This window comes from Lepisma saccharinum, chromosome 21, assembly GCF_977018435.1.
Source record: "Lepisma saccharinum chromosome 21, izLepSacc3.1, whole genome shotgun sequence".
NCBI lineage: Eukaryota > Metazoa > Arthropoda > Insecta > Zygentoma > Lepismatidae > Lepisma > Lepisma saccharinum.
The window spans coordinates 41,443,972-41,459,370 of record NC_139249.1 but is presented as its reverse complement, the minus strand read 5'-3'; the positions used below and the strand labels follow the sequence as shown (position 1 = coordinate 41,459,370).

Sequence of the window (15,399 nt, the reverse complement as noted above, 5' to 3'; positions counted from 1 at the left end):
TTCGGGTAAGTACCTTTTTCTTTTTACACTTTCTGTTCACGATAGCCCCACTATCTATTCACGGGGTCGAGGATGCCTACGAGGTTAGGTTAGGCCTGTTAGGTTAGGTTCCATTAGCACTCATTTCACCCCTAAATATGTGCTTCATCATCTAAAAAATTCCTGAGTACGTTCAATTGCGCATATCCGGACATCGGTTTTTCTAGATTTACTCCTTCAGGAATTTTTTGCTAGCTTTGGGATTTACGTTGTTGAATTCCTTATAAAATAAGCTTTGTAACGATATATGACACGTATTTCTTAGGAAAAGGACGTAAACTAGAGTCTTACCTTACATTGAAAAAAAAAAAAAAACCGCTCACACGTCATCTTGTCAAACTTCCGCGTGGTTGCTACACTGTGACGTGGTTACATAACCGAACGCACGGAACATTTGATTCACGTAGTCGACGGTAATGGCGGCACGAGCTATCGTACAACGGAGATGCATGATTGATGAAAAATACCTTATTTACAGGCAAAATACGTTGCACGATTCGTAAAAACAATTTCCCCGGCTTCAGAAAGTCCTCAAGAACGCAATTCCGTAAGTACTTTCTCGTCTTTTCTCCTGTAAATTTTAAGAAATCCGTCTCCGGCTTATACTACTGTTACCATTATTTCAATGGTGATTTCCAGTATTCACGGTGCCTTCCTTCTCCTGTGAAACTTGTAAATATCATTACATTACACAATCTGCATCATTACCCGTTCACATATATTAATCAACATATGATATGATCCCATATGTCGTCCTAATTAAATGAAACAATACTAAAACGGAATTATTCTCTTTGACAACTTTTCCCAAGAAACAAAATCATTTTTACACTGTAAATACACAGGTCCCACATAAGAGTGAGCACAATTCATAACTAACTAACCTATTAAGATTTCCTTTATAAAGATCAGCTCTGGATTCCCCTTCTGGGATTAGAACTACGCACAGTATAGCACATTTTAGTTGTACTTTCTATTTCGAGTAATTCTTGAAGCTTTCTATTTCAAGTTCGTCGATTTATCAATCGACATCACATTCGTATGCGACGTCCATGATGCAACGATGTTATGCGACGTCATGTATAAATAAACAGTGACTACAAAATACAATTTTTCTTATACATGTTTAAGAAGCGAAAGGCGAGGAATAAAATACAAAATCACGTCCAATTGATTATTATTGATTAATAGAGACTTAAACTAATTTTTTAATGAGAAATTTAGGATTTAGCATAGATAGTCGCGCCGACTGGTGGGGCTTTCTTTCATGCACAGACAAATGAATTCTGAAAAATACCTTGTTCGGCTTTTTGCCGCAGGTGCAAGGAAACTGGTTTCAATATTGGTTGTATGTAGGCATCAGACGAAACAAGATATGAAACAATTGCATCCTGAGTAGACCACAGCCAAAATATCTCGATTTGTTTACAATATCGAGATAGCATACTAAATGGACGAATTGTCTATTAATTCAGAGTTACACAGTTCTGAATGCATAGAAATATGGTTAAAATATAGTTGCATATTGAAAGAAGGAATCAAACCGTTCACTTACAATATATTCCTAGGCCGCTACTATATTCATAATTTAAAAACATGTTCGTGAAAAACTGAATCAGGGATGTCAACCAGGTGTATTAAATTTTCACTAATACTGCTATTTGCTCCAATCTCACTTTCTTGCGATTAAATTCCAAAATCGTGATTCGTTGCATACAATATCAAGTTATGGAACTCTTGACTCGAGGGAAATGACTTGTACAGTAATGAACAATTCAGTAATTAAACAACAGACATGAATAAGAAAACAAAGAAAGAGCTGAATCAATAAAGAGTTGGTTCAACTATATTCATATAGTGTTCAAGAGAACAGTGACAGTATGCACGAGAAAGTATGTATTTTTTATTTCGTTCCAGTCCGTACGAAGCACTGGATAATAAAGAGATTTTTATGCATTATGGATTCATTAGCATAACATCCCAGCTTTAACGAGTATCAAGAAAGCACATTCATGTTTATTGTTGACACAATCTACTTACTTTGTTGGGTTCATTAATGTGATACGCGCTAATTGTTCTTAATAAATCTCTAGCTATTTTCATAAAGTATATATAGCAATGCACAACTTCAGAGTAACGCTTCATATTTCGCAGTGGTACCAGAGCACTCCACAGTGCCTCGTGTGGAATTGATAGTGCGCGTTCAAAAAATCATGTTTCGAGTCGTCGTGTTCCTTGCAGCGGCGATCGCAACGCTAGCAGCGGAAGATTCCAAAACTGATTGGTTCATCGGTTTGCAACATGATTACAGAGGCAAAAGCCTGATGGGATGTTTGGAAGAGTTCGATATTACGTGCGTCAAGGTGAAAGTATCCTCCAACTTGGACAAAATGCTTCAAATGAAATCAATTCAGCTGTACGACGGAATCACTATGACGAAAGATGAGAACAGTGGTGAGCAAGGGCGTTTGTTGGATGGGATTGATGTCGAAACTCCCAAAACATTGGGGGAAAGGGATGATCAAATCGATCAGATCTTGTTCAACGGTTTGGCTCAACTGTTCAGAGGAAGGGTAGTGAAGATAGATGCCGCTCCTGGTTTAATCCTTAGTTTGTCCAGAGGTTCTAAGAGCAACAGTTTCTTGAACATCGACCTGGAAACCAGCGATCCAGAGCTTGTGGTTGAAGGTAAGAATAGTGTATAATGAAACACACGCACACACACACACACACACATGCTTTCCCTTATAAACATTACCTGGAAACATGGACGTCCACAGGATTTTTTCCAGGGAGGGGCAAGGAAGGTATTTTTTTTCCAGCGGGGGGCAACATGGCATATTTTCCCCAATAATAGTGTTCATCCCTCAAAAAACATTGCTTAAATTTGAATTTATCATGTTCGTGCAATAATTAGCACACATTATTGTGGCTGAAATTAAATTATATGTGAAATATGTAATTTTTGGTTGTTATTCGGTTTCCAGGGAGGGGCCACGGCCCCCCTTGCCCCCCCCTTCCGGACGCCCATGATAACAGGCATGTGGTAACTTTGCTATATTTACGACCATATTATATCCCTATTGTTTACTTTCAACGATAAGGACGAATGTTGGAGTGACCAGAAAAAATGAACGAACACAATAAGCTCTTAAATATTACCCAAGCTTCGAAAATAGATGCCGGCTCCAGTGGCAGAGTGGTTATCACATCGCGCTACGACGCTGATTACTCTTAATTTGAAAATTATATGCAATATAAACAGCAAGTATAATTATTTATCTATACAAAACATACGCCTTCATGGCGTGGTTTAAAGCACAGGGGAGTACTTTACTTTCTTACTTTATCTAAACAAAATATATAATTTCATTAAAATTACTTCACAAATTTACATATAATATGTCTATTTGACCGGTTTCCTAGATATTAAACTTACTGTGCACAATTATATGCAATCTTTGAAAGTTATGGTCATAATACATTTCAGCTTATGTGCATTCGTCAAAACTTTGGTAAAATTTACAGTTCTCACGACTGGGTCTACAGTTCAAATTAGGATTGAGGCTACTGAAATGTTCCCAAGTTGGGAACCGATTCCAGAATTTGTTGGCCACATCGCGATATTGTGAGAAGGAGACTTATTAGAAACCACAATTTTTGTCTTGGAAATTATATTATTGTTTTCTGGAACTTTTAAATATCACCTTCTTCTTCTCAACGAAAGTAGTTGCAGTTCAACTTCACAGTTTTATACGAGTAGTTGTGATAAGATTTTATAAAAATGCAATCACTCGCCCCTCTCTCTTTTCGAAAGAAAAACCACTTCAAATTGTAGGAATATTTATGATTATTACAGAAGTTGATAGCTTAGGTTGTCTTAAAACCTCACCTGTTAATGTGACTGAATTTCCGTTACATATACCTTATAAAAGGATTTGTAACAATAGCTGATATCCAAGTTGGGGCATAACATAAAGCGTTAATTTTTTGGTTAATATTACTTTCACGTTACCGAAACTATATCAGTATCTGTACGTGGTAACATTTTTAACATTTTACTTTTGAAGACTAACGATAGCTATTTTGGTTACCTTGTAGAAATCAGAAGTGGTCAATTTATTCTCTACAACGAAACTTGATTTCTTGTACATTTAAAGAGTAGGCCTATTTGAAAATGTTTGTTATCTAGCCTTGCATTTCTGCCACTTTTGGCTAATTGCAACGCCGAGGATTAGTGATGATTATATCAAATTAATGAAACGACACTTATAAAGAACACCCATGCCCAAGCTGGGATTCGAACCCAGATCTTCAGAGGTGAGATCGATAGTTGTCCACTTAACGCACTCGGTCGCCGAGCCGGCAGTATATTTAGAGAGTATTCGGAAAATTTGTGGAGAAGATTGCTTTTGGGGGTTGAGTTTGAATTTTAAGTCCACTTTATGCACAGTAAGGCTAATCGGGACTGGACCTACAGTTTAAAGTGGGATCCGAACCACTTGTGCCTCCACCGGGTATCGAACCCGGGACCCCTTGATTACAAGGCAATGACGCTACCACTGCGCCATGGGGGAGGCCCGTTTTTGGGGGTTGAATAAATCAGTGGGAAATACCTTTAAAGCCCCGGTTTGTTACAAATGAAGAATGGTGTTTGAACCATGCAGCCTGTATTGGCCGATACCAGTGGTATATGTATGGGAAATAGGTTGGATTTTATTTAACCGGCGTTTCGATCATTTGCGGGGTCCTCAAAAATGTCACGTGATATTTTCGCTGAGTCTAATTATCCTGGAAGTTATGCAGAATATAAAGTTTCCGTGGATTTTGTACCAATATTATGTGCAAAAAGTATATTTTGTGATTCCATAACAGGTATTTTTATATTCTGATGTAATTTTTTAATATTTTAAAGCAATACTTCTGTAAATTGGTGCTTAGAATGAGTGTGGAATACTCATCTACTAATGTAACTTTTGTTACAGTTTTTCAGCATCGGCATCGATGTAAATTTATTTATTTATATTTATTTACTTCTTCTTTTGGATGGCGATGTTAAGGCACAAGCCTTTTCTTCCACTTAACCATCTCTACTTCACATTTGACAAATTTAGTTGAGATATCTAACAGTTTTCGAAATATAAAAGATCAAAATACCAAAGAAAATAAAAAAACACAAAAAGAGATAAAAAAACACAAAAAAGAAAGAAGAAAAAACTCAAAGAAGAAGAAAACACAAAAAGACAAAATACAAAAAATACACATATATGCTGTAAGAAATGCAAAAAATGCACGTACAGCATGAACACACGCATAACAAAAGTACTTAAAATACAGAAAATCGCTAAGGTATCGTATGGGTATCGGTTCAATGTACAGGGTGATCTGTTTGAGATGTCAGAAAAGTACGTATGAGAAGTTTACTTTTCTGACATCCCAAACGGATCACCCTGTAGTATCGACTCATCCCTAGTGTTACGTTTAGGTCGTTCGCCGGCTTAAACTGCTTTGCTACGTGAGAAGGGGTTAATAATTAATGCTCCTTTGTCCTTCACCTATTTATTATGCACAGGCCAAACAGGTAGGGAGGGGGGTGAACACGCCTGAGCCAGGTTTGAACAACTAAACACTGATACTTAAATTACTAGTGTCATCACTGTACCTGATCTGGTCCGTCGGCCTGTTAGCGTCGGCGCCGTGTGGCCCGTTGACGGTGTGTACTTTGGGCACTGCCCAACCTTTGCACGGACACACTCCACGAGTCGCACCACTTAGGCTACTAACTTCCGGCTCTCTCGGCTACTAACTTCTTACTGTCCCGGCGGCCTCTCGTCACTTGGCTGGTGTTTGCTGATTTAGCATTTAATGCCGGCTCGTGACACTAGGAAATACACAATACACATATGTGCTTATGTAAGAAGGGCTAGCTTAGTTCAGTTGAGATTTCTTGGATGTCTAATTTGTACAAGACCTTACTTACGTTTCGAGTAACTTCCTAACTATAGGTGATATGTAATAATATATGGTCACCATTCTTTTCAGGAAGAGGCCACAACAAGGGCCAGGGGATATTCGTCATCGGCGGAATGATGAAGGCCACTCTGTTGTCCCTTGCCCTCGTGGCCCTTAAAGCCCTGGCCTTCAAGGCCCTCCTGATAGGCGCCATCTCCCTCGTCCTCTCAGGCATCCAGGGACTGAAGACCATAATGGAACAGCAAAACCAAAACAGCGGTGGCTTCGGAGGGTACGGGGGAAGAGGCTTAGAAGACGATAGTTCTTCAGACGCTCACGAAATGGCATACAAGGAGCAGGCTCCTGAAGACGTCAGCAGGTTGGTGGAAATCAATCAACAAGAATCAAAGCTGCATTTGGTTTTAATTACTTTTACGGTATTTCTTCTAACGATGTGACGTTTGCCAATTTATCTAATATGATCCAATCAGATGTTCTTAAGATTTCAAAGGTGTTATGATGAATCAACTGTCTTCTCAGCTCTAGACTGTATGATTTGTTGTTGGATGGATGTACCTGGCTCCTCAGGTAGCTCATACATTGGATTTCTTCTCCTTGGTTCGTCCTGACGAGTTGTGTGCCGTATGACCTGTACCCTGTCAGGAAATGTATAAGTCCTCTGCTCGTGAGGAAGTATTTAATTCTTAGGTGTTCCTGGATATTTTGGAAGACATTGAAAATGTTTCCCTGCGTTTTTCTACACATCCTTCTATTGGGAGATTAGTTGTATGTAGTTTCATATTAGCTCTGGTAGACGTTTCTTGTAATGTCATAATGTTTTGAACGTTTTGCTCTTTCTTTTTCTTAAGCCAATAATTAGCTACATTAACTGCTTTTTGTACAGCCAACAAGGAAAGAGTTGGAAACGTTACGGTCATTATCAAAATTATATTTCTTTGAGGTGCTTTAACTTATTTATGTTGTAGTGCATTTTGAGGAGTATGCTTTTTTTAAAGTTATGTGCTATATTTTATAATATTTCCATGTAATACAGGGTGTTCATAAAGTTCCGGTACCATTACAAAAAATCTTTACCACGACATGCTTGAACAGTACCTTCTTCTCAGTTGGAAGAATTCCAGCCGATCATAATTTTTCAACAAGATGGGGCACCCTCTCATAGGTTCAAGGATGTCCAAAGTCTTCTGGATAGGCATTTCTCTGGCAGGTGGATAGGCCGTAATGGACCTATTCCCTGGCCACCGCGCTCCCCTGATATCACACCCTCAGATTTCTTCTTCTGGGATTATGTCAAATTGTGTTTACCGCACTCCTGTTCCAGATGTTGCTACTCTTCGAAGAAGAATAACGGAGAGTATCCTAACTGTTACTGATGATATGCTGGGGCGTGTATGGGCAGAATTGGATTACCGCCTTGATGTTGTGAGAGCAACTAGAGGGGGCACATTGAGTTGTATAGCATATAAACGTGGAGAGTTGTAGCTCATTTTGCAATCAACAGCATTGTTCTATTGCATGTAGTTCCCGAGCTATGTTTTTTGTAATGGTACCGGGACTTTATGAAACCCTATATATCCTCCGGTACCCAACCTCCTTTTAAACAAATTCTAAGCCAAAATAAGCCCTTTTCAGTGTTACTGGACAAGCCACAACAATGTAATATTTCATCTCTAAAAGAGTACGGCTTGTACTCTCTTTCTCTGACTGTAACGCCTAAGCAGCAAAAATTTAAACTATGCATAAGGAGTGTGTCTGTGCCTGTACTCAGGGATGATATTAGGAAAAGCGAGGTCCTGTGCGATCTACCGGGTGTCCGAGAAGTCTTTGTATGAAAACAAAAATTAACTGTAACCGCTATATGCAACATAGACATGAAAAAATGGTACCAAAATGTTCAGAAATTATTCAAGTTTTATTGGCAATAGGAAAGAAATCAATAAATCTCCACGTGAGCACCCTTGGTAGCACGGAGTACATCTAGTCGAAATTCAACTTCTCGCCAACATCACAGGAGGGATTGATGTGATGACTTGGGTTATCGCAGAGTTGCAACAGGAATAGAGATTGTAACAGAACTTTTTGGCATCTGTAATTCATGTGAGGCCATACGCACGGATTTCTTCGGACTGCGCACAAAGCCACTCTGACATCTTCCACCCTTTCGTCTGAGGTTGATGGTCGGCCACTTCTCGGTCCGTCAGCAACAGATCCTGTGGTCTTGAATTTGTCATACCACGACTTAATGCTCCTACCATCGGGCGTTACCTTTCCGTACGATGTTTGAAACTGTCTCTGCACTGTTTTTTGTGACCTGCTCTCGTGAAACCACAGGACACACTCAGCTTTTTCCTGATTTGTGTACATTTCCGGTTTGCTGGACACTGGCACTGCTACACTACTGCAACGTTACAGAAACCTGAAACAAAAAAAACTTGAATAGTTTCCGAACATTTTGGTACCATTTTTTCATGTCTATGTTGCACATAGCGGATACAGTTAATTTTTGTTTTCATACAAAGACTTCTCGGACACCCGTATATTCGCGAGACCTTTATATTTGAAAAGTGCAAATATAGTGTTGTAACCCCGTTTCCTGGGGTTAGAGAGGTCACAGGGAAGTTTCATTTAAACATTTAGGTAGAGCTTAATAATGTCTGATGGCTGAACCTGCTCCGTAGGAGGGTAGAGATATGGAAAGTTGGAGTAAAAGGTTATTCACGCTTGTTCATACCTGGTAGATGTGTGTGATGTCTTGTCCTAATGCTTCTCGCAGACCGAATCGTGACAGTTCCAAGGTTCTATCCAGCGACCCTCAGTTCACCAAGCCAAGCGATCCCTTGCGCCTTGTAGCATGCTAGGCAGCGGTAACTCCGTGTTCCATCGTCGTAGTTAGAGTGTAACGTGTTGTAATCGGACTAGTTATCCATGTAGCGTCGATGAGTGTCAGAATCAAAAGAGAGCTAGCTCCGGGACGGAGCTTGCTTTTATAATCTCAGGCGTCGAAAGGTTGTTAAACCTTTCGAACACGATAGATCTTGTTTAGATCCACGCGTTTGCCTTCCAGTTCCTTGGTTTACGAAAGTTACAAGTTAGCGCATTCTTGAGATCGCTCGCTGGTCGGACAAGTGCAGGAAATGAACAAGCGTGAATATTAACATGACGAGGTTTTCTCGGTCTAATGGTCTCCATATCTCTACATTCCCCTTGTTGAAATAATCGAGCCACTCTGTGATGGTCGACTATTTCGTCCGGAGTAGATTATATTTAAAAAAAATTAGGATTTATTAACAAATCAAACGTGTAGAAGACCTATACAGTAAACCAATCACTAGAAGAATCACATCACCGTAAAAAAAAAATTGAAATCACCAGAAGAGTCATATCATATCATGGCACCAAACACCGTTGAGAAAAAATATATAAAACCACGTAGAGAAAAAAAATAATAAAATTGTAGGTCATAGCCTCTTATGAACTCAAAAAGTACGAGCACAATAACTAAGTCTTGAGGCATGGATAAAAATAATTACATAAGTGTAACACTAAACTAGTTTTGGTTGAGTGATGACAGCACAATAATAATAAAAAAAAACAACACATGTCAGCACAGTGTGAGAAAACGCCGGGAACCGCAAGCGGTTGTATTTACTGTGTGCTGGGCTCAAAGTACACTCGGCGGAAGATACACAATGCTGGGCGGAGCCTTGAGGATGTTACCTATGGCAACTCTGTAAACTGCATGCCGCCATAGGCGGGACGTGCTGTGCAGCTGACGATAAAAAAAAAACACAAAAGAAAGAGACGTATCTCTAATCCAATATGGGTAGCATTCATGGGCACAAACTTTGGCACTGTAAATGACATATGTTTGTACTAATAGCGTGTGCCTTACGGTACTTGAAGTAGCTGAGCACCGGAACACTTGTAGCCGATGACAAATGACAATAAGGATCATGTGTCGTCAGTAAACACGGGCATTACGCACGGAGTGGGCGGGGCTTGTCGATGTAGATCGCCGTGACGTCAGCGAAGTTGAGTCTGGAAGTCAAATTTGCGATGGCGCTTCGGGGCAAGAAACGTCCTGGGTAAAGCGCTCCACATCTGGGTCGCGGCGTGGAAGATGGAAAAATCAGCCATGGGGTCCAGACGGGAACGGGTCCTTGTTGGTGCTGGAACTCCACAAAATCGTTGTTGGTCTCTGCGATGGGCCTAGGTCTGTCGCTCGATGGTCGGACAAGTGCAGTGGTGTCATGGGTCCAGGAGCATCCGTGGCGATGAGATAATGAAACAAGCGTAAAAGGAAAAATTAGGAAAAAGCAAAAGGTAGTGGAGGAGAGTTACAATAAATGATGACGGGTTATGAAATCGACTGAAAAGGGACTTTCAGTTAAAACTGGTGAATTATTTTGGGGGGGAGGGGAGGTAATATCTAATTTGAATGACGGCGAAGGGGCGTTAGGGGCGTTATTACTTATATGATGTAGAGTTTTTAAGGGGGCCTGTTTATGATTAACAGGTTTACCTGTGGGAAGTTCGCCGGGGGGGAATGGGGGGGGAATAGGTGGAATAGTCGGCTTAGCCGGGATAGGGGCCGGGGGCGGCGGTGGCTTGACTTGAGGTGCCGGAAGTCGGCGTCCTTTCGAAAGAATGGTGGTACATTGAGTGGGAGTAATTATCTGTTTCGTACCATTAGTGAAAGGGGCCGGGGGAAGAGGGGGTGGTGTGGGAATGACTGGTGTCTCCGGGGCATGTGAAAGTGATGGTAAAGCAATCGGGGCACTGATGGAAAGTTTCTTTAATCGTAGTTGTGGTGTGGTGACAGGTGATTTGGGGGAACGACAGCAAGATATAATTAATAATGCCAATAAAATAAGTATGCCAAGAAGAGCTATTACGATGGATGCGATAATAGCATAATGAACCGGAGACATCTTGTTGTAGGGGTCTGAAATGAGAAAAGAAAGGGAGAATTCAGCGATAATAGAACGAACTAAGTGATTACGAGACATTTCCTTCTGTAATATGTGTAAATGTCGTTTATAAAAACAATTGCAAGAATTTTACGTGTATTGTGGACAAAGGTTTAAGCGCCTTCGATTCGCTGCTAATAAAAAAAAAATTGAAAAAGAAGTGAAAAGAGTAAGTAATAGATTTGTGTAATAGTTCATTGAAAAATAGAGTAGGTTTTAATTTCATGGGAAATGAGCTATACCATGTTGTATGCTATCAATATTTGAACTATAAAATTAAAGGAGAGATTGGGAACATTTGCCTAAATTTATTATATGCTTTATTAACATATTTAGTACATTGCAGCTTTCAAAGAAGCAGTTCGCGGTACACCTGAGCGTAAATAAAAAAAATTGCTATGGCCAAAAAGCCAAAAGTTCAAGTAAGTTCTACGCAGTTCATTTGTTCTTTATTTCTTTGTACTTTTTTCTTCATTTGAGCGTATATGTACCAGCAAATGGGGAAAAAAAAATATTTGCTAGTTAGAATCATAAACACACTAAGTACTTATTAGTCAAATCAGCTAAGTGATATGTTCTGACTATTACTATGCGTTTAAACGCAAATTATAAAATAACATTAAAATATCTGTAAAAAAAAAATTATTATTAGGCAAGAAATGTATTATAAATGTTCCGACGATTGAGATAGCATTATGTAATCCTGATCTTGTTAAAATAAAAATGACCATGTTGTATTAAAAATAAAAATGAATTCGTTTTAACGCAGAAATGCAGTGCGTGCACGAGGAGTGGAAGAAGGGGGGGGGGGACGGTGGATGAGCGTGAGAAAATGCTGGATCATGCATGTACAATGTTCGCAACGAGGAGCGAGGAGGCTAAAGCGAGTGACAACGGAATGGCGTGTTAATGAATGTTAGTGGGGTTATCATGGCACTAGTCGTAGCGGGCTTTAAGTCTAGAAATAGTAATAGTGTCAGTCTTTTGTTTACTTCTCCCGTCGATGTAAGTTACCTCGTAGGAATTCTCGTTAACTTTACGAAGAATAGTTCCTTTGTACTTATAAGAGGACGCAAAGGCTTTTGACACGCCTGGAGTTGGAGTGGCATCTAGAATCCATACATGTTGTCCTGGTGAGTACTGTATTTTCCTAGAATTGCTGTCTACGTACCTTTTCTGCTGTTCGTAACGCTTGTTCAAGTTGTCATGTGCGGTCTTACGTATGGAGGTCAGGAGTTCAAGTCTCTGTGCGTTCGTCTGGGAAACATTGTCGGGGTTCGAAGGAAGGACAGCGTCAGCTAAGATCCTTGGGTTGTAACCAAATAAAGTAAAATACGGGCTCTGGAGGGATCCAGAATGGATTGTAACGTTGTGGCTGAACGCTGAGCTAGCTAAATAATCACACCACGAAGCTTTCTTTTCTAACACAAAGACTCTCATAGCTTTCTTTAAGTAACTAAATGAACTCTCAACTAATCCATTCGTGAAATGGGCACAAGTATCGACATATTTTAGTTGTACACCTGTAATATTGGCTAACTCTCGTAAGAGTAAACTTGAATTGGGCGTTGAACGATCTAAATAGATCGTCTCTGGGATGCCATGGACTAAAAAGACTTTCTCAACTAGGGCTGTTGCTATGTTTTGTGCATCGTGATTAGCCAAAGGAGCTGTAATTACATACCTTGTACAACTATCAACTACTGATAGGAAATATTTGTATTTGTGCGTTTTTGAAGAGACTAAAGGACCACATACGTCAATATGAATTCGTTGGAACGGAATTTGGGCTGGTTGAAATGTTTGCAGCGTATGCGGTTTAGAACCTTGTGGTTTCTTTGAAATCTGACAAGGGATGCAATGTCTAACCTTATCGTACACAAATTTCTTCATATTGGGGAAAAAGTAACGCATAAGCATTAAATTATATGTCTTTTGTGCACCTTGGTGACTTCCATTCATTTTGTGTGCATGAATAAGATCGAAAACTTGATTTCTTAATGCATGAGGAATACAAAGTCTATCCCTATTACCAGTTTTGATTTTATTAGTCCTGTATAAGACTCCATTTTTGAGTACATAAGAATACGAAAGCTTTTCTAGTTTAGGGTCACTAGCTTTATCTTTGTTTTCTAATACATCAATAATGTCTCTGAAATAGGGGTCTTTACGTTGTTCTGAACTAATATCAAAATCTGCTGCTTGTGCATGAAATACTTGATGAAAAAATAAGTCATCATCATCATCATCATCTTTCTTGTCATGATTAGTCTTGTCAAGCGGTAAACTTGCACGGGAGAGTGCATCCGCAAGTTCATTTTTACTAGCGCTGACATGCCTTATTTCGAAATCAAAATTCTGAAAATAAAGGGCTCTTCTTCCTAAAATAGAACTATGATGTTTAGTTGAACGAAGATAAGATAAGGCTTTGTTGTCTGTGAGAACCACAAAATGTTGATTCATAAGAAAAAATTTGAAAGTTTTCAGTACGTAATATGCACCTGCAATTTCGAGTGAAAATGTGTCAGCTCTTTTCTCTGTTTCTGTTAAGGCTCGTGAACAATAGGCACATGGATGTAAATTTCCTTCTTCATCAGGCTGTAACAAGGCTCCTCCAATCCCAATTCCGCTCGCGTCAATGTATACATATGAGGGGCGTTTAGGGTCATAAGGGCGGAGGATAGGGGCGGACGTGATCATTTCTTTCAGTGTTTCGAAGCTTTTCTGGTGTTCATCAGTCCATTGAAACTTAACATTCTTCTTAAGAAGCTTAAATAAACATTCTGTGGGTCCTGCAAAACCTTGCACAAATCGTCGAATGAAATTGACAAGTCCTAGAAAACTTCGAAGCTTGCGTTTGGTGGTAGGGGTGGGATATTCCAAAATAGCTTTAAGAATGTGTTCTGAAATCTTAACTCCCTTTTGAGATACCAAATTACCAAGGACTTTAACTTCGGTAAAAGCTAGCCTACACTTTGAGGGTGATAATTTAAGGGATGCTGTTCGTAACTTTTGAAACACTCTGTCCAGTATGTTAAGCATGTGTGGGAGATTTGAACTGTAAATAATAATATCATCAGTGTAAACAGAAAGTTCTGAACTGTCTATTCCACTAAGGGCAAGTTCGCTTACTCGGTTCATTACACCGGGGGATGTTTTCAATCCCTGGCATAACCTAGCATATCTAAAACTACCAAGATTGTTGATAGAAAAGGCGGTAATGTCTTTAGAACGTTCTGTTAATCCAACCTGAAAAAATGCACTGGACATATCCAAAATTGAGTAATATTTCTTTCCAGCCATCTCTGTCATGATGGTTTTTATGTCTGGGGATTGTAAGGAAATCGGAGCTATTATGTCATTAAGCGCTCTCATATCAGAAATAAAACGGTAAGTCCCATTGGGTTTCTTAACTAATAGGACTGGGTGTCGATAGGGACTCCCTTCACAGCGTTCTATAACACCTTGGTCTAGTAACTTCTGAACTTCCTGTTTCATGGGTTCTCGGTAATGAAAAGGAATAGGGTAGGTTTTGGCATACACTGGGTTGTCATCTGTCAGTTTGATATCGTATTCCAAAACATTAGTTTTCGTCAATTTATCCCCTGGCCAGAGAAAAATATCTGCATACGTGTATGCGAGCTTTAGGATTTTTTCTCTTTCTTCTCGGGGAATATCAGGGTTAACTGTGAGGAGGGAGGGGTCAAATTTCTTTTGACTTTCACTAAGTTGTTGCTTTACTGTAGTATTTTCATTACAAGAGTATGAAAATGCAACATCTTCACTTTTATGTTCCCAAACGGAAGTAACATCAGTTAAAATTTCACATGTCGATATTTCGCCTACTATTGTGTCACTTTCCAAAGTGATTGTGGTTTCCGTAGGGTTATGTATGTGAATGACAGGTGACTGCGGGTTTACTGCAGCATTGGGAAGGACTACTGGATGTTGGCTCATAAAGGAAGCAGATGGTGTAAAAAGTACAGGCTTATGGGTATTAGGTGTCGTAGTGGTAATGTTCAAATTGATATAAGTCTTGGATCGTGGACTTAACTGAACTGTGTTTGAAAGGGTAGCTTTTCCCTCATACACATTTGCATTTTCAATTTGGGTAAATATGTCATGCGACAGCTGGTGAGTCTTGTACTTTGATCTTAAAATACTATAATTAGGAGTACGTCCTAAATGACAAAGAGTTATTGTATTGTCTTTTAATGACATTTCGCACCTTTGCGTTCGTAAAAAGTCATTTCCTAAAAGGGGAGGGACGTTAACTGAATCTACTATTCTAAATGGGTGCGAATATTTACGTTTTCCAATTATGATAGGAAGAACTACAATTTCAGACACACTCAGTTTCGATCCGGACACACCTTGGATTGTGGATTGTACTTTGTACGTTTTTCTTTCAGAAGGG

The 15,399-nt window shown here is 39.5% G+C and overlaps 1 protein-coding gene across 1 annotated transcript in view; it reads left to right on the top strand.

The window, feature by feature from the left end:
* The first annotated feature begins 2,189 nt into the window (after positions 1-2,189).
* The window catches only part of LOC146004222 (uncharacterized), a 31,799-nt gene continuing 18,589 nt past the window's right edge, over positions 2,190-15,399 (top strand). The window contains exons 1-2 of the mRNA XM_083142895.1: positions 2,190-2,727; positions 6,082-6,370. Of these exons, the coding sequence (XP_082999021.1) occupies positions 2,253-2,727; positions 6,082-6,370 (764 nt within the window). The 5' untranslated portion in view covers positions 2,190-2,252. The remainder of the gene's footprint in view (positions 2,728-6,081; positions 6,371-15,399) is intronic.